General features: G+C 39.0%; 1 protein-coding gene across 7 annotated transcripts; it reads right to left on the bottom strand.

Moving 5' to 3' along the window:
• Positions 1-58: 58 nt before the first annotated feature.
• vav1 (vav guanine nucleotide exchange factor 1) lies at positions 59-17,635 on the bottom strand. 7 transcript variants are annotated; one of them, XM_078276173.1, is made up of 29 exons: positions 17,478-17,635; positions 16,783-16,877; positions 16,561-16,677; positions 13,895-14,011; positions 12,604-12,662; positions 11,471-11,536; positions 10,426-10,534; positions 9,576-9,671; positions 9,348-9,416; positions 9,141-9,244; positions 8,905-9,004; positions 8,374-8,469; positions 7,373-7,441; positions 6,913-6,999; positions 6,743-6,828; positions 6,517-6,652; positions 6,320-6,429; positions 5,503-5,604; positions 5,297-5,391; positions 5,161-5,183; positions 4,929-4,962; positions 4,588-4,724; positions 3,678-3,743; positions 3,344-3,372; positions 2,023-2,133; positions 1,106-1,193; positions 794-926; positions 391-542; positions 59-304 (listed from the first exon to the last, which is right to left on the bottom strand). In XM_078276173.1, the coding sequence occupies exons 2-29, from the start codon at positions 16,867-16,869 to the stop codon at positions 251-253; spliced, it is 2,532 nt and encodes an 843-aa protein (XP_078132299.1). In that variant the 5' UTR covers positions 16,870-16,877; positions 17,478-17,635; the 3' UTR covers positions 59-250. The 7 variants fall into 7 exon arrangements, with proteins under 7 accessions (XP_078132299.1, XP_078132309.1, XP_078132326.1 ...); XM_078276183.1 differs by having other exon boundaries at positions 3,344-3,369; XM_078276200.1 differs by having other exon boundaries at positions 4,708-4,724.
• Between the last annotated feature and the right edge of the window lie 963 nt (positions 17,636-18,598).

Below are 18,598 nucleotides of genomic sequence, written 5' to 3'. Positions count from 1 at the left end.
TTGAGTGCTAGCTTTGGTCCAAGTAAGTTGTACATACATGAAGAAGACATTCATCAGATCAGCTGAACAAACGTTTTATTAACATCACTAGAAAGTCATTGGATCAAAAGTTACAGTATCTCTCTCTCTCTCTCTCTCTCTCTCACACAGCCACACTTGTGTATATGGGTTAATGCAATCGATGGAAACCAGGCATCACATAGACCTCCACACATCAAGTATGGGTCTACACAGCTCCTCTGGAGCCACGTCAGCAGTATTCAGAGTATTCCTCCTCCACATAGTTGGCAGGAAATAACCCCACCTGGAAACACAGAAGCAGTGCAGGTAAGACGAGACGCCTCAAACTCTAAATGGTTTTGTTTTGTTTTGTTTCTGCAAATTCCTCACCCGGCCGTACACCTCTCCTCTCCACCAACCGTTGTGACCTTTCTTGGAGAGAATCTTGATGGTGTCTCCCTCCCGCAGCGACAGCTCCGAGCGGTCCCTGGCTGAGAAGTCGTACCTGGCCCTCACTACGCCGAAACTATTCACGCTGCCTCCTGTCAGACAGGGCCAATGTTGCAACATGGATGAGCTTTAAAGAATAGCTGGACATTTTGGGAAATTACCATTCTCTTTCTTGCATAGTTTGACGATAACGTTGATAACACTTTTACATCTTCATTGTGGTGCCAATCTTTTCAATTGACTCTCGGCAAGAAAACGAATAAGTGTATTTCCCAAATTGTCAAACTAGTCCTTTAAACAATATTAATAATGAGGTGTGTGAAGAGACCGAGATGTACTGTACCTGGTGTGGGGTTTGGCGTGTTGTTAGGCGAGTTGCTCTGTTGTTCTGGCTGTTTGTAAGGCGTACACAGCGTGGTGTCCACATCCTTGAAGTATTCCTTCAAAGAGTTCTGCTGGTAAAACTGAATCATCTCCTAACGCAGGAAGAACAACAGTAACAGAAGGAGAAGAAGAGTGTGAGGAACATATGAGACAGATGTTGGATGTTGTTTGACAGGAGGAAATCAGGTTACTCGCAATGTAAATGACAGTTTCAGTGTATTTCTTTCTGGTCAGTGTCATATTTTAGCCAGATGAGGTTTGTTAGACTTACGACTAAACCCTTGAAGGCTTTCTTCTCGTTGATGCGGTAAAGGCCTTCAGTGGACGTGATCTTAATGTGTCGGATGTCCATGTTGAACCTGGAAGAGCAGCGCAAGTCCTCTGTGATTATTAACATTTAAGGGAAAGTTCAGTGTGTCTGATAGCCGAATGGTGTCGCAGCTCCTCTCAAAGGATGGAAAACTGACTTTTTCCACTTCTGCAAAGATGAATGGCGTTCATATGAGAATTCTTTTATAGATCATGTTTGTTTGAGAAGATGTATTTTTCTGCTTTTGAGAAGAAGTGATACCTGAGCTCAGCTATCTATCTAAGATTAGCTGAGATCATGACCTGAGTGTGAGGTTAAAACTTAAGACATCTGGGTAACATACAGGGCTGCAACCAACAATATTTTTCATTATCAATTATAACTGCAGATTATTTTCTAAGATTAATCCTTTGGTCCCTAAAAATGTCAGACAATTGTGGAAAATGCTCCCAGAGCCCAAGGCAATGTCTTCAAATTGCTTCTTTTGTCTAACCAACAGTCGGAAATCGAAAGATATTTAATTCACTTTCATTTAAGACAAAGACATGCAGCAACTCTTGCAGCTGGAAACAGAGAATTCAATTTAAGAGAATAGTTACATACAACCATTGTTTCGACAGCATTTCAACATGTATACAGTAGGACCTGCTTCACACCCTGAAATATAGTCATTGAAATGCTGTTAGAACAATATTATATGTAACCAAGATGTCTAAAACATTGTTTTAACCAAATTTATCCCAGGTTTAACCGAGACATCTAGCCATCTTTAGACCAAATCAAAAAGTGTATTGGGAGGCCATCTTCAATCTGTAAACAGAAAAGTAAACATTCCTCTTGACAAAACTCTCTTTACTGATAAATCTGCGAAGGCTTACTTGATGCTGATAGCAAACTCTCCTCCATCTTTCTGCCGCACGAGGAAAGTTCCATCAGACCGGGACAATAACAGGTTTTTGGCAGCGGTTCGGTCCATGTTCCCTGCGAACCTTCAAGCACAGTGAGAATCCGAACCTTATTATTTGCTTAAAGCAAGGACTATTGTAAATCTGTTTTTAATTTTTTTATCTGTTTTCATGTAAAGCACTTTGAATTGCCCTGTTGCTGAAATGTGCTATACAAATAAAGCTGCCTTGCCTTGCCTTGCCTATAAAATATCAAACAAAAAACAACAACGTGTCAGGCCAACATGTCTGTTTCAATAAAAAATTACAAAGTTTTGCAGTAACACAGTAATAAGGGGTTTATAACACACTATAATGTAGTTGTACGCAGCTATAAGGATATTTCAAGTGCTTATTAATGTACAGTATTTGTCAGCAGTTATAACTTCTGTAAAGACATTCAATATTGTTACAACTGCATCTTACTGTATTGTTGTTTATCTGTTTATACACCAGCCTCTAATATGGGTGCCCACCGGAAGAGTTATTGTTGTTGACAAATACATTAAAAACACGTATATCTGCTTACAACGTTATAGTGTGTAATAATGTATTACGTGGGTATGTACTGATTATAAATGCTAAATAGAGGTGTGAAAACTAGTGCCACCAAAGTGTTTTTTATTATTTTACATGACTGACGCTTCTTTCAGATTACTCTGATGACGTATGTTTTTTTTGTTTGTAGAAAAATGATGTGAGTGAAAATTGGTGCAGTCAGTGGGTTCCTTTATGGTTTTCTTTCATTCCACAGTGGCATATTTGATGTTACCACTAGGTGGCACCAATGTATATAATTTTCAAATCCTATCCAGGATGACTTAAATGACAATACCTGGTTTTTTTAAAGACCGTTTTTGAGTCCCCTAGAGTTAGTACATCGTTGTTATTATCAAGGTATCAAGGGATCGGTGACGAATAACTAAAGGTTATTTTGTTAATGGAAAACAATGATGTGAGGTTCTAGATCGCATCAGTGTTACAATCAATCAATTTGTATTTAAAGTGTAAAATCACCATTGAACATGGTCTCATGTTCACAATGATACAATTTGCCCCGAAAAGCTGCTTTAAAAACATCAATACTTTTCAGTATCTGGTTCTGTTTTTGTGGCTATTAGTGATATTTTCTATCTCAGCTCTGTGGTGTTAATTGTCCCTGTTGCAGTGCACTGCAATACAGGAAGAAATGAAGCTATGAGGTGACAGGCAGGTGTTGAGAAAGTTATTTAACCTAGTTCCCATTGACACTCACCAGTTGAAGCCCGACAGGTCAGTGGTCTGCTTCTGGCAAAGCGTGAGATCACACAGTGGTTAGATGTAAAACAAAGGTGGTCATGTTGGTATTGTATTTGTTCTTCACTTCCTAATACTGCTAATGTTGGTTTCAGTACATGAAATGGTAGTCAACATATGCAAGCAGACATACTGTATACCACTGGACCTATCTGAACATACATGTCATTTGTTTCCTGTCTTGTGCTCAGGTATTTGAAAAACTTTGCTTTCTTTTAAAGGTTTTTATGGCATTTTCAGTTTTCGTGGAGGGTGGCTGGTGTTTCTCCTGTTGGCTGTTGGATTATACTCACAGAGACGTAGGGCTGAACTTTTTGGCAGGGGAACCATCCCATTTGACCAAGAGTCAGGTTCCTTCCCTGAGTGACATACACAACAACAAATCACATGGCCGGACTGAGTGGATCAAGCAGTCATTGCAACATATAAATGATCATCAGAATGACATGACTAAGTAACTTATAAACTAACCACTACAACAACAAATTACTCATATGCAGTTGATATTGAACTGAGGCAATTCACACCCAATTTGCATGCAGGAATTACTGAGGAAGTCTTGCAAAGCTTGAAACAGTATGACAGATTAACTCACAAGCCAGTGTTTTGCATGGTTTACCACAATGACATCAGATTACTTATAATATTATTACAAAATTGTAGCCGCTTTATCATGCAACAATAAAATAAGTAAAAATGCACAAATCAACCTACAAACTACGGTATGCTTTAGAAAAATGATCAGTAACAAGGTAAATGGTATTTGATAGGTCTTTTTTCAAGGCAGACTTGTCATAGCAGGTAAAGCACAGGTGTTACTACCAACATGAACGATGGCTGAATTCCATTCAAATGTCCCAGTAATGCCATGGCAGTGTAACAGTCAGTCAGTGAGCCAGCATGAACTATACCAGACCCTGAAACCAAAGCAGCTAAATGGAATTCAGCCATTAGTTTTGAGTTATTTTCCAAATCAAAACCTCTTTAAATGAATCACACACTGGAGGTGTGCTGCCCGGGCACGAGGGAGGAAGAGAAACGAGAAACAGAGAGGAAAATGACAAAAGAGACTAAAAGAGACGCAAACATCTCACACCTACACATTAACCACAGGAAGCAAGGCTTGAAAACATAACAAAAATAATGTGTGACACCCCGACCAAACCCCCAACCCCCAACCTTATATTTGGTTTTTAACGCTACCTCCCACCATTGCAGTTCAGGACCGGCCCGGGTCAGCTCAATGATGTGACCTTTGGAGAGGTGAAGCGGTTGGCCGAAACCCACAGGGGGCGGCGGCAAGCCATAATACTCTTGACACACCTCCATCTTAGGAAATCCTGAGATCAAGAGCGAGGAGGAGAAAGAGGAGACGTTGATGAGGAAGGAGATCTGACAGGCAAAGCAAGAACTTTGACTCCATTAAATGCATCCTTAAACATTTAGGAGGTTGCTTTGGAGAATAAAAAAATGACCACAACACTGAAAGGTTTGTCTAAGACTTTTTCAAAGTAAAAAATGTGCTGTAACATGTTATTTCTTACCAACGCTGGAAGGTCCGGAGGACCTCTGTGTTTTCTGGAGGGGAAAAAAGACAATAAAACTGGTGAAAGCGTACTTCAAGATTGATCTATTTGCACACAAAAAAAGGACATTCAAATTGACGTGTAATATATTGTGCAGGGCGACGAAAAATGTCCAACAAGGGCTTATTCATCACCTCGACCTGAATAATATAAGACATATCAACAATGTCAAAGATAAATGTAGTCCTACCTTTTTCGTTGTACCAGCATGATCTGTAATTCCAAAAGGATAATCCGTGTAAGAAGTGATAATTATACTATTCAGAAGTATTTACGCACACACACACACACACACACATTCACACTTTTCACACCCATATACAGACCTGAGTTTCGTCCGCAGGCAGGGACTCTGCCTAAACACTCTTTATGTGCAGCCATTTTACAGCGAGTGCAGCGATAGCCCTGGAAAAATATCCCCCTGCAGACGACAGATGGCAAGATACAGCCTCAAGGACAAATCTTTAAAAAACAAAACTGGAGCTACAGTAAGAGATGAAATGGAGAGAAACAACTTGTGTAGATAAAGTACCTTAACAGCATCGAGCAGGCCTTGCAGGAAGTGGTTTCCTCGAAGCAGTGCATCTGGAAGTCGTGGTTGTTGGCTGTGGAGTTATCTGGACACATATTCGACCTGCAAACATGAAGTAAAATGGATTTGACAACGCTGGGGTAACAAGAATTCACAGAGGTGGGTTTTACTAGCAGGTAGTTTGACTTTGGAGAGAGTAAAAAAGTTGCCCCCTGCCCAGAAAACTTCTATTTGGTATTCCGGAGACTGAAGAAACCAACAGCAGCAGCAATACAGTGCAGTCTGCAAATACCATAATCAACAAATGCAACATGAAACCATGACAAGTGGCTGCAGCTAAACTTCTCCAGGTCTGTCAGTCTGTCAGCAGCAACCTAAACGGTTTCACTTCTGTTTCTCTTCTAATATGTTTAACATTGTTTAATTTAATTATGGATCACTTAAAAAAAATGAAATATTTGATGACAAAAAAAGAAGTTGATTAACTTAAACCTACAAATAACTGACAAATCTTTGGCCACTTAGAGGCAGCGAAAACAAGATTTGAACAAAGAAGTCACAGGACAAAAAGTCAAAGTATTTATTCCAACTCCTAAGGTAAATATATTGCTGGTAAATGCTCCATTTTAAGAATTCCATCATCAGATGCTGTACCATCATTATGAGGCTTTATAAAATTTGATCAGCAAAATTACCAGATTACTAATAACAATTTTGTAGCTGCATGAGATTACTACATCAATCCCATTACTATTATCTTTGGCAAGAATTCAGTGTGTGTATGTCCATGCGTATATGTGCATGTGTGATAACTCACAGAGCCATCTCAAACTGTTCCAGCCATTTCTTCTTCAGTTCTCGGGTTTTGAAGAATAAATCGTATCCACACCTCCCATAGCAGTCCAGCAGAAGGAACAAATGGGACCACTGTTCACAAACACTCACTGTTAGCTTCATGGATGCCTAATAGATGCACTGTCTGGTATAACTGTTGATACATTATAGTAGAAATACCTTCTTATTGTCCTTTTCTCCTGAGGTTTCGTCTCGTATCTGGTAGTGCTGTAGTTCAATGGTATCCTTAAGCTCAAACGTCTCTCCGCTCTTCTTTTTACAGATAAACATGGCCTTATCGAAGAGGAATGCATACCTGACGAACAGCCAAACGCACACAGATACAACAGGTCAGATACGTAGCATTAGCACGTGAAAAACACACTGAGACACAAACAACACACACCTGTCCTGTTTGGACTTTTTCTCCGGGCTGCAGATCTTTAGCTCTCCGTCGATCTTGGGGCGACCATAGAGAGCTAGAGACTGAGTCTAAAGGGCAGAGGAGAGTGAGGATGAGCAGTAAGGGGGAAAAAAAGACCAAAAAGAAATGAAAAGTGAATCTTGTGACCTCACCATGTTTTCTATGGACAACTGGAAGGTGGTGATCTGTTTGATGATCTCGTTGTCTCGCTTCACCTCGTTCACACACTGCGCCAAGTCCTGCACACACACACACACACACACACACACACACACACACACACACACACACACACACACACACACACACACACACACACACACACACGAATGAATGAATGAATGTTTAAATATCTTAAATTTAAGTTGATGACAGGCACAAACACATAAAGTGTACATAGAATAGAATATAATACACTTTATTGTCCCTGAGGGGAAATTTGTCTTGGGCATAGTGCTACAATCTGTTGCTTTATACCACAAACATGTAACAGAAAAAACATTATAAAGTCAACATAAAATCAACGTAAAAACAACATAAGATCCACAAGCCTTTTAGGATATGAAGGAAGTACACACAGGACTGTAGAGACAATACAACATACACACGTACTCTCATGGCATCAAGAGCTGTGCGGAGGTTGTCTTTCTCTGTATTGTCAGTGGTGTGCTTCACCAGCTCCTGCAGGAACAAACACACAAATTAAAGACAAACTGGAAAAATGAACATGCATGAGCGTAATGCAGCTACAGTCCAGTGGTGGAGAGAATATTCACATCCTTTAGTTAAGTACGTGTACTTGGGTTACTTGAGTAAAAGTTTGGAAGTATAATCAGGAAAATGTACTTAAAAGTAAATACTCAATGCATCAATTATTATATAATATATCATGAGATTATTATAAGCAGGATTTTACTGTTGTAGTTGGTTGAGGTAAAGCTCATGTTTGGCTATTTTATATATGACTGCAACTACTGATCATTTTTATTTATGGAATAATTTGCAGATGTTTCTCTCTCAATTAATCAATTAATTGTTTGGTTTGTACAACTTCTGAAAATAGTGAGAAAAGCCTGCCTCAATTACCCAGAGCCCAAAGCGACGCAAAGTGACATATCACATTGCTTGTTTTGTACAACAGTGACCAAACTTCTAAGCTATTCCAAATAAACTAAAATTACTAAACTAAAAATTCACAAAAAAAATTAGCAGCAAATCCTTGAACTGCTTTTGCACGAAATATGACTTAAACGAAAATATGAAATAGTTGCGAAATAATTTTTGGTTAATCGGCGTATTGCTGTAAGCTGTACTTGTATAACAAACAGAACATTTTATTTATTTTATAAGCTGTTGGTACAGCAAAAATCTTTTTAAAGTAACTAGTAACTAAACTGTCATGACATGAAGACACGGATTTAAGTAAAGTACAAGTACCTCAAATGTGTACTTAAGTACAGTACTTACATAGTAAATATGCTTAGTTACGTACCATCACTACCACACGCGCGCGCACACACACACACACACACACACACACACACACACACACACACACACACACACACTTTTACGGTGAGTCCTATCAGATATGATCACCTGTACAAACATACCTGTAATAGCAGGTGATATTTGAGGACCCTCTGCATAGGGACCATGAGTAAATCTCTGAGAGAAAAACGTCGACTATTTGCTCTGTTCGAACACTCCTGAGAGAGAGAGAGAGAGAGAAAAGGAAGTAAATATCTGCAGTAAACCATAGATGGTGGTAAAAAGGATGTTGAGTGTCAGACTCAGCCTTCCCGCCAGTTTTCCCTCATGGCCATGTGATACTGAAACAAAAAATCCCTTTAAGGCCCTGAAAGCATTTCCCATGTAGACCCTCCTTATGTAAGCTAAATCTGACTGGACACCTCAAACGGCACACAAGGTCAGTTATTCAGTTATTTTTAAACCTGATTGAGACATAGAAATTATGTACAGCGACTCCACCTTCAATTCAGACTGAATCGGCACAAATTTTTACCTTAAACTATCCAAAACTACAGTACTTCATGCCTTTATCAAGCTCTGTGACAAATTACTGTTCAGTGCAAAATCCCACATCCCCTGTGCTTCGGTGTTTTAGAGTGTGTCTTCCTTACCTCCAGTTTCATTCTGATGTCCTCTCTCGTATTTGAAAGCTTGTCCAGGTGTTTTGTCGCCGTTTCCACCTGACTACAGTAGCGACCGTACAGTAAGAGCCTGAGGGGGGGTAGTGTATGTTAAAACATATTGTTATAACATAAATGTTTTGTAGTGTAACTGTATAACAGAAAAAGGTGTGTGTGTGTGTGTGTGTGTGTGTGTGTGTGTGTGTGTGTGTGTGTGTGTTGTGTACTTTTCCTTGTAGTTCAGAAACACCTGGTACAGGTTCTTGGCTCCATAATTTAGGATGGAACTCCGGACCTCCTCCAGCATATTACGATGGGTGACGGCCAATTCCTACAAATACACATACGTAAAAAAACATGTAAAAAAGGCCAATACATTAAGGTAAATAGGAACTTTACACATGACCAGGTGTGTGGTTAATCTCCTCCATTACCTCTATGTTGATAAAGATACTCTCAATGTCTGGAACCTTGAGAAACTTTTGAAGAGGCTTCATAAAGTGCTGCACAGAAAAAGAAGGCATGGTTGTCATTCTTTTTAAATGTGCGTATAAATGTCTGTTTGCTTGTGTGTCTATGTGTGAGTGACTTTTTCCCGTGTGTGATTTATATGTGTGTCAATGCATGGATCGTCTTTCATCAGATTGTTAACGTGTGCTCACCTGTAATATAGATTCCAGTGTATCGGAGTATTTCTCTTCCGTCTGTCTGATCTCCTGCAGGCAGCACTCACGTTTGTCTACTCCGGCCTTCTGCTGCTGCAGAAACACACAAAAACATGTCAAATGAAGCATGAAGAGACCGTACCGTAGGATTAAAAAAAAGAATTACTCATAATGTATTTCCTGGTTGGGGCGTCTTTCTGAAGTTAACTTTTAAAGTAGCTCCTATCTGCAAGTAGAGACACATTGCAAAAATCTCTGCACAACTCTGGGTGGTTTGAACGAGTGGGTCATAACACCCATTAAATAAATCTGATGGATCGTGAGATGATTAAAAGGACAGGATAGCAGAAGAATATATTTCTGCTAAACAAAAAAATGTTCAGGCTGTCCAATCTTTGCTTTTTTCTTGCAAATTACTGAATAAGTTTACCTACTAAGGTCTATTTTTAACCTTTATTTATCCAGGTAAGTCGATTGATAATTTGCAACAACGAGCTGTCACATTCACACAGTTACACATTCATGGAAGCTGCCCCAGTACAACCACAGTCTGATCTGCTGACCACTGAGCAGCTCCACTCAAGCGGTTGGGGTTAAGGGCCTTGCTCAAGGGCACCTCAGTGGTGGTAACAAGGGAGGGACAAGCGCTGCTCATTAACTTTCTACACCCACGTTTTCCTGTCGGTCTGGGGATAACCGGTGACCTCCCGGTCACATGCTCACTTCTTAACCTCTAGGCCACCACTGCCCACAACTATCTAAATGCAACCAGTGACAGGAGGGTTACAAGCTGCTGTTGCTGAAAAAGACAGCCCCAAACCTTCCTTTTTGTTTGAGGTTCACTCACAGTTTCAGGTTGTTCTTCCGTCCTCATCAAGTCTTCATAGATCTCATCTCCTTCGTTCTCCTCGTCCTCCACACAGTCGTACAAGTCATCATCCTCGTCCACGGTGTCACTGAATCACATGATACATGCACACAATGTTATGATCCCAGTATTGCTCTTGTCTTCATTAAAATCCCAACAGAGAACATCCCATGATCACTCCACAGAGAGGTCAGAGGTCACACTCGGCTACAGAACAGCATCTGTGTGGGTGGTGGAGATTAAATGTGTTGCTCAATGATACTGGATCATGATGGATAGAAAAAATAAAATAAAGAAGAAAAAAAAACATTTTAATGATCCAATGTTTGGACCATCAAGGTCTATATTAATGTTTTTATGTACAAAACAGATGGGTTTGGGGATGATGGGTGCTTTTCTTAATTGTAAATGCTGCTCTCATTTTTGTAGCCTTTTTTTTAAGCAAAGTTTTACCTAAAGAAGATTTTATTGGTATAAATGTTGCATCATTACATTTTCTTTGGGAAGAGACAATCACTTGAAATAAAAACACTCCAGTCTCCTAATTGCTCATTGTGCTCTAATGGCAATCTAATAGCTGTATGGTTTGGGAATGTCAAGGTAAATTTGAAGTATTCATTTTGTTTAATAACTGCTTTCTTGCACATTGGAAGAAATTTTGCTTTGCATTTTTATTTTATTTTTATTTCTGCTGGAGCTGCTCCCCCTGCGACCCGATACCGGATAAGCGGATGAAAATGGATGGATGGATGGATTTTTATTTTGTATTTATTTGTAGTTTTTGCAGTTGGCATGAACTATACTGTATGGATGCCATGTATACTGCATGTACTGATGTGATCTAACATTGGAAGTGGATCTCGCTGTATGTATTGGGAAGGATGAACCACTGGTGTAACTATGTACAGATATAAAGATACAAAACAACACCAAAAAGAAAATCACAACAAACAGGGAGCTTTGTAAAACTACCTTCCTTCATCCTCAAGATTTTATTTTAAACATTATTAGAAAAAGAGCTTACTCTATCTTGTCAGACAGGCCGCTGTAGATCTCATCATCAGGAGTGCATCCTTCCAAAGGAAAGGGCCTAGAGGTGGGGAAAGTGTGTGTTTGTAGGTGAGGGTAGTAGAGAAAGAAAAATGTAGGGAGAATAACAATAAAAGGAATATTGTCATCAAGTGATTAGCCAAGATGCCGTTATGGCGGTGGCACTTAACACTGTAATGTATGTAAAGGATTTCACTTTTTAAGGGATTTTGCCAAGAAAACTGTTATATCTTGAAAATCTTTATCAAATGCCTAGAAAATCAAGGTTTTAATCTACACTATAGAGTATAGTCTAGTTTTAACAGAGAGCAAGAAGTCTTTTGTGGCAGCAGGGCTCTGCTGCAACCAGCTACTCCAACTTTGGAAAAAACAGAAAGTATAAGCTACAGTTTTTGCTCCATTAAAATCACTTTTATATATGTTATATATAATATTTTTCACTCCACTACATTTATTTTGAAAGCTTTACTTATTAGCTACATTGCAGACTCCGATTATTAATGCTAAACATAAATCAACTTATAAATCATGACATATTTTTAGGGATAAATCCACCAGGCGGGATATAAAGTAGGTCAAATTTGCACCACCTTTACCAGCTGTACACTTAAATGCATCAATAATCATGTTACAATAATATCATATATTTCATTCCGAAATGGGCCTTTCTGCATAACGAGTACTTTTACTTTTGGTCCTTCAAATTAATGCTTATACTTTGGTACTTCTTAAACTACAGTAGTAATACTATACAATCCTCCTCCTATCTTCATAGGAGAAGGTAATTGTTAACAAATACTGTACATAATAAACACTTAAAAGGGTCCTTATAGACCTTTTCAGTGGAATCCCATTGCTAGGCAACAGCCTATGACCTCGTTAACTTCCTGTCATGTGATGCCGTCATTCATATACACTGCAACAGGAAAACAACTTGGGCACATTTAGAATGTTTATGTTTACAACTGTGACATCTATATCTGTGTACAACTTCATTATAGTGTGATATAAACCATTTATTTAATGTTTGTACTGCTTGTAAATGCTAAAAATGGGGGCGTAAAGTAAAGTGCTCTGCAATTACATAACAGTAAGGAAGTTACTTACTGGAGTCTTCCTTGTAGAGCAATGGATGAATGAGAGAGGATGGACAAAGTGTCTATGACCTGCCACAAACAGAGACACAGTATATAGTTAGTATTCCCTGAACAGATAGAGAGATAGAGATAGAGAAACAGAAAGAGCTGTTTCACACTTTAACCATTGATGCTGAATAATTCTGTAACCTGGTTTCACTCTTATTTTAACACTATCTGACTAATTCTCTGTTTAAGTGAGAACTGCAGTATCATGATGAGTGAGCGCAGATAACCAATTTTGTGAGAGATGTGATCAGAAACAATCTCTTAGAAGTCACACGGTAGCCCAAGTGAAACTGTTTTTTCTTATTAAACGATGTGTGTCAGTGAGTCTGGACTTGGTGTTATGTGTTTTAATGTTAGGCCTATATAACTTCTTATACACTAAATCATCTTAGACTTCTGTCCTAGTTGAAACTTTCTCCAGAGTTATAGTGAGAAACACTAAACCTAAAATATGTTTCTTTTCTTTCAGAAAGACAAATAAAAAGAAGGTGGGCCTGCCATGACATTTCTGGTAAAATAAACCTACTGTCCAAATAAAGAATATTTGTCTCAGTCAGACTGATTTCTATTCAAGACAGAGAGAAGTGAAACTCTGAAGGAGAAGTTTAGAGAAAAAAACGTGACTGATTTACAGTCATCTTGCCATCTAATAACTAGACTATAAAGGAATAGTTCACGTTTTTTTTTAGGAAAGATGCATTTGCTTTCTGGTGGAGAGTTGGACGAGAAGTCCATACTGTATATGTATACTGTATTTATTGTAATGGTTGACTAACTGGATGCAGTAAATTTGAAGTCAACCTATTGTTAAATTATTTTGTTGTGTATTTTGTTTTCAACTTTGCGTCTCCTTACTTTGTACATACAAATCAAACAAGTGCACATCTTGAATCTCCCATTAGTCTAACTAAACTGCTGTGGCTGCACTGCACTGAAAGTGAAAGACTGTAAAAATACGGAATACATTCGTTCACTCAGCCGCAATTATAAAATCACCAAACTACTTCCTGTTAGTGCTGTGTGGGTGTCTGCAAGCTGCAGTGAGGAACCAGGAGTCTGTTCACACTTCTGACTTTTACCATAATGACTGGAGTATGAGAGCACAATGTGTTTCCCTCGTGCAGGAGACATAATTACGATCGGTCAATCGATAGATAGATAGATAGATAGATAGATAGATAGATAGATAGATAGATAGATAGATAGATAGATAGATAGATAGATAGATAAATAAATATTTGGTGGGGTGATACCTTTGCGAAGTCTCGTACATCAAACAGGTCAAAGGCCTCAAACAGTTCACTCTTTCTGAGATGAAACTTCTCCTGACAAACTGCCAGAAACATCCGGATATTCTTTAGGCACAGGAACTAAAAACAAACACAAATGTTTACTTTACTTTAACTGAAATGATTAGTTGATAAGTTGATCAACAGAACATTTATCAACCACAATTTTGGATAATCTATTAAGAGTTTAAGTAATTTATCAAAGAACAAGACTATACAGCCACGCTCGAGGTTATGTGAAGCTGCACTTGACCTGCTGAACTGCTACTAAGCTATATACTAACATAAGCACAATGACAATGTCAATTATGTTTAGCAAGTATAATATTTGTTATGTTCACCCTTATGTCGTAGCATGTTAGCATTCCAACATTGCTAGAAAATGAATTCTGCAGGTATGGTCATAAACTAAAGTATAGGATAAATTACATGTTTGACCTGATGATGGTGCTGACAAAAAGTCAGAAGGACCACCAAAGTCAGTAGGATTCATAAACTGAAAATAATAAATGTCTAGACTAAATGGTGTGCCAATCCGTCCAGTAGATGTTGAGATATTTCACAGGAAAAGTGACACGGCGATCCATCAAAGAGTTGTAAAGATATTTCAGTCTGGACAAACATTGGTGGCCACCGATCAACTAACAGACCGGCTGACTGGCTGACATGCCGCTAGCATGGCCAAAAAGACAAAAAGTCAAAAAACTAAAAGCAGGCAACAACATTCCACATGCAACATTCAGCATAAACATAAACCGTGACAACTACAAATTAGACTAAAAATGTAAAAGACAAAATAATGTGGCTTTACAAACAAATAGAAGATGAATATAAAGTAGACACAAAGTGTTACACATTACATAAAACATGCAGATTTCAAACACTTTTGAACACTGTAAGAAGTATTGTTAGATATCATGTTGACACTGCTGTTTGTCTAATGAGCAGATTATTTTACTTTCCCACATTAAGTGACATAGATACCAAATAAACAGTTGCGCTTTATATCAAGGTGTATGTAAATGCTGCTCAGCCACACGGCCACAGTAACTCGAAGAACAATGAATCGACGAAAGATCTGATACTAAAAGAAGCAGTATGAACGGCAGACTTTTATAACTAAAACATAACTACAAAAGAAACCACAGAGAGTGCAGTGCACAGTACGACTTATGTGGTGGTCAGACATATGTTGTTTTACATAACTTCCTGTACCAGCTGCTCTCTCTCGCACTCTTTCAGCAGTGGGAAATGCGGAACTCTAATTTGAGAAAAGAGGAAACGTTGACTTCTTACTGATACTGCTACACATATCACATCACTCTGTCAGGAGTGCACACAGGCATATATACATACATCGCTGCAGCATAGTGTAGTGTTGCAAGAGCACAGGGAAGATCCTCTACTTGTTTAATATCATCATGTGTGTGTGTGTGTGTGTGTGTGTGTGTGTGTGTGTGTGTGTGTATGTATGTGTATGTATGTGTGCATGTGTGTACACGTCAGAGTGGACTCCCATCCTCTGTTATTCACCGGATGTTTCCTAACCACTATTGACCTCATAGGATTTCCCAGAGTTTCACATGCACGTGTCGAAGCACATTTAGCCCTTCACACACACACACACACACACACACACACAAACACACACACACACTCACTCACACTTTTAAGACATCACGTTGAGTCCTATCAGATATGATCTTAGACTTCCCTTGAGACATTTAGGCCAACCACGTGACATCTATAACTATCTCTTCTTCTTTGTCATATCTTTTGTTTTCTGTCTTTCTCATGTCTTCATCTCATTTTTTGCTTACACGCCGACTTCTAATTCTCTCTGTCTCTTTAGACACATCTTGATGTTTTTCTTACTTCTGCTTTGCCAGATTATGTTTTCAATCCAGTTTGCTTGAGTGCTTGTTTATTAGTTACAGCAGCATGGTATCTGAAAAGCTTTCAGGATCCAAGTTTTTAGTGTGGATGCTGATCAAGGTGAACCCAGGAATTTTCAGAAAAGATTTCTTAGATGAGAAGATCAATGCCATATTTACATTCGTACAGTAAACATGCTGGAGCCAGCAGCCGGTTATCTTAGTTCAGCATAAAGACTGGGAACGGGGAAACAGCTAACTTGGTTCTGTCCAAAGGTAACATAACCTGCCTACCAGCACCTCCAAAAGCTCACTGAAATTTGTTTGTTTTATCTGTATAAAAAAGAAAACGTATGTGTCTGGCTGTTTCTTGGCTGAGAGCAGTTGCCAGGCTACAGAAAGTTACTGCTAACGGCCAAAAATTGTTCAGATAGAACGGGATATATAACAGGGGTGCTAGTAGGCAGATGTCACATGTTGACAAAATCTCATTGCAGCAGTTTTTTTTTTTAGAAAACAAGAATTTTAAGGTTCAATAATAGAGTTTCTTGCCCTCTCTGAGTACCTTCTAGTTGTTTCTCTTTGTCTGTTGTTCTTCATCCGCTCCTCATTCTCTACACCTTTATGCTCCCCTGAACAGATATAGATCACAATATTTTCCTATCGGACAGCCATGGGGCTTCAGTGCTACCTCCTGGTAGTTATGGAAATGGCCTATGGAAATGGATCAGGAAAAGATTTGTGTGTGTGTATTACCTGGGACATCTGTGGCCGCAGGTTGATCTCTCTCAGGTTGACGGCCTGAGGTAGCAGGTTGTTGAGCAACTGGCAGAGCAGCACGCCATCTCTCAGAGCCTGAGCCAGGTCACACACCTGGCACAGCACACACACAAACACGCACATAAAATCAGACTAAGGGATCTAGCAGGATGTGTGTTCATGAGCAGGTGTGTGTATTGAATGTTCCAGCTGATTTACCTGTGCGCCATCCCATGTGACCCGGTGGTTCTCAGGAAGAACTCGACAGTCGATCAACCACATCGCACACTGCCGCCACAACTCCATCTTGTTTTCTGATGGATCGATTGATAGATCAATGAGATTTGAAGTAAGATATAATTACACCGTATTCATTCTCGCGGGCACAATATTCAGTATCCAGTGATCACTATCGCTCTACAACACCCAGTAGCAGTAGGTCAGTCAGTCAGATCAAATGAATGCTTTCCTGACAGTCACAAATGAGTTTGCCTCAAAAGAAGCCAGGAACAAAATTTTCTAGATAATTTGTAAGTTTACACTTACTAGAAATTAAATGTATTTGCAGTCTAAATTCACACAAATGAAAACCTCTTGAAGTGTGAAAATAGTTGTTCCTGCATTACACAAATAAAGTAGCTCTGAATCTACTTGACACAGTTGAACTTCTCTTAAACTAGACGCTGGATATGGAAATTATTGAAGATTTATTCACTCAGTCTGAGACTAAATCAGAAGTCAGTCTACAGCGAATATGAGCAGTCACTCTCACTTCGTCCTTTCAGAATGAAATATTGAAGCAGCCTTCTTGAAAGCCAGTAAAACAAAACAAAAAGCCACTGCTTCACTAGAAAACTTCATTTCATTTTCTGACTGCATATCAGTGTAGAATAAGTATTACAGTTAGCTCTCACCTTCAGTTTCTCCTGGCCGTTTTTCTATGTCTTCTTTCTCAATTTTCTCCTCCTTTCATTATCTCATTGTCAGACTTCAGCGCTCATGTTCTGCCTTTCTTCCGTAGTGGGTGTTCTGCAGAGCTGCACTGTGTCGAAGACTTTTAACTTCATCCCGCAACTTCCTTTTTCCTCTGACGCACCCTCAGTTGCATTCACACTCACAGATGCACACACACACACACACACACACACACATTATGCATACACACAAAGCTGCTGCTGCTGCTGCTGCTGCTGCTGCTGCTATGAGTAGTACGAGTTGATAAAAGCAAAGTGTGATCTCTGTGTGAAATGGTGTATATCATGAATAGAATAGGAGGGAGTTTGCATGTGTGTGTGTGCAGTACAGAACACTTCACTATCAAATGATAAATGTGTTACAAGGTCAACCACAACATCATTTAGACAGCCCCCCAGACAAGCCTCTAATGTGGTAGAATGACCTTATTTGAGTATACAGCCGATGCATACATGTTATTCAAGTTTGTGGAGGCCATATGTACGTTTCTTGACGAAGATCCAATTTGATGTCTCTAAAATACTGTAAGAATCACAATAACAAAAGATTAAATCTTTTACAGTATTACAGTACAGGGGGGAATACTTAAGTAAAGTCATATATGTATACAGTATTGAACAGCTCATATTTAATTTGTGAAGCCTGCCCTAGAGCTGTGCAGCAGAGAGACAGACTGCTGTCATGATATAATATAAAAGAAAACTCCTGGAGCTGCTTTTGAATAATGAAGCAGCCGCTCTGTCACTGACAGCACCCAGTGGTGGGTTCTCTCTAATCAAAACTCCTTCACATGTAACATCTCAAACAAAAACTCTATGAGTCACTTATTTAGTTTCACTGGATCAACAAAAAGTGTAACTAGTGATATCAGCAATTCCAGTCATCAATTTCAGATGTACAACACAGGAAGACAGCAGTTGTGAAACTATGTACATTTAGGCCTAATACAATACTGAGATACTTGCACCTTTTTTGAGAACTTCCATTCCATGCTAACGTTGTACTTCTATTACACTATAATTAACAGGGAAATATTGTACATTGTTTTAAATGCTGTATA

Source organism: Sander vitreus, chromosome 2 (assembly GCF_031162955.1).
Source record: "Sander vitreus isolate 19-12246 chromosome 2, sanVit1, whole genome shotgun sequence".
Lineage (NCBI taxonomy): Eukaryota > Metazoa > Chordata > Actinopteri > Perciformes > Percidae > Sander > Sander vitreus.
Note: the sequence above shows the minus strand (reverse complement) of the source record. Positions and strands in the feature narration are given on the sequence as shown.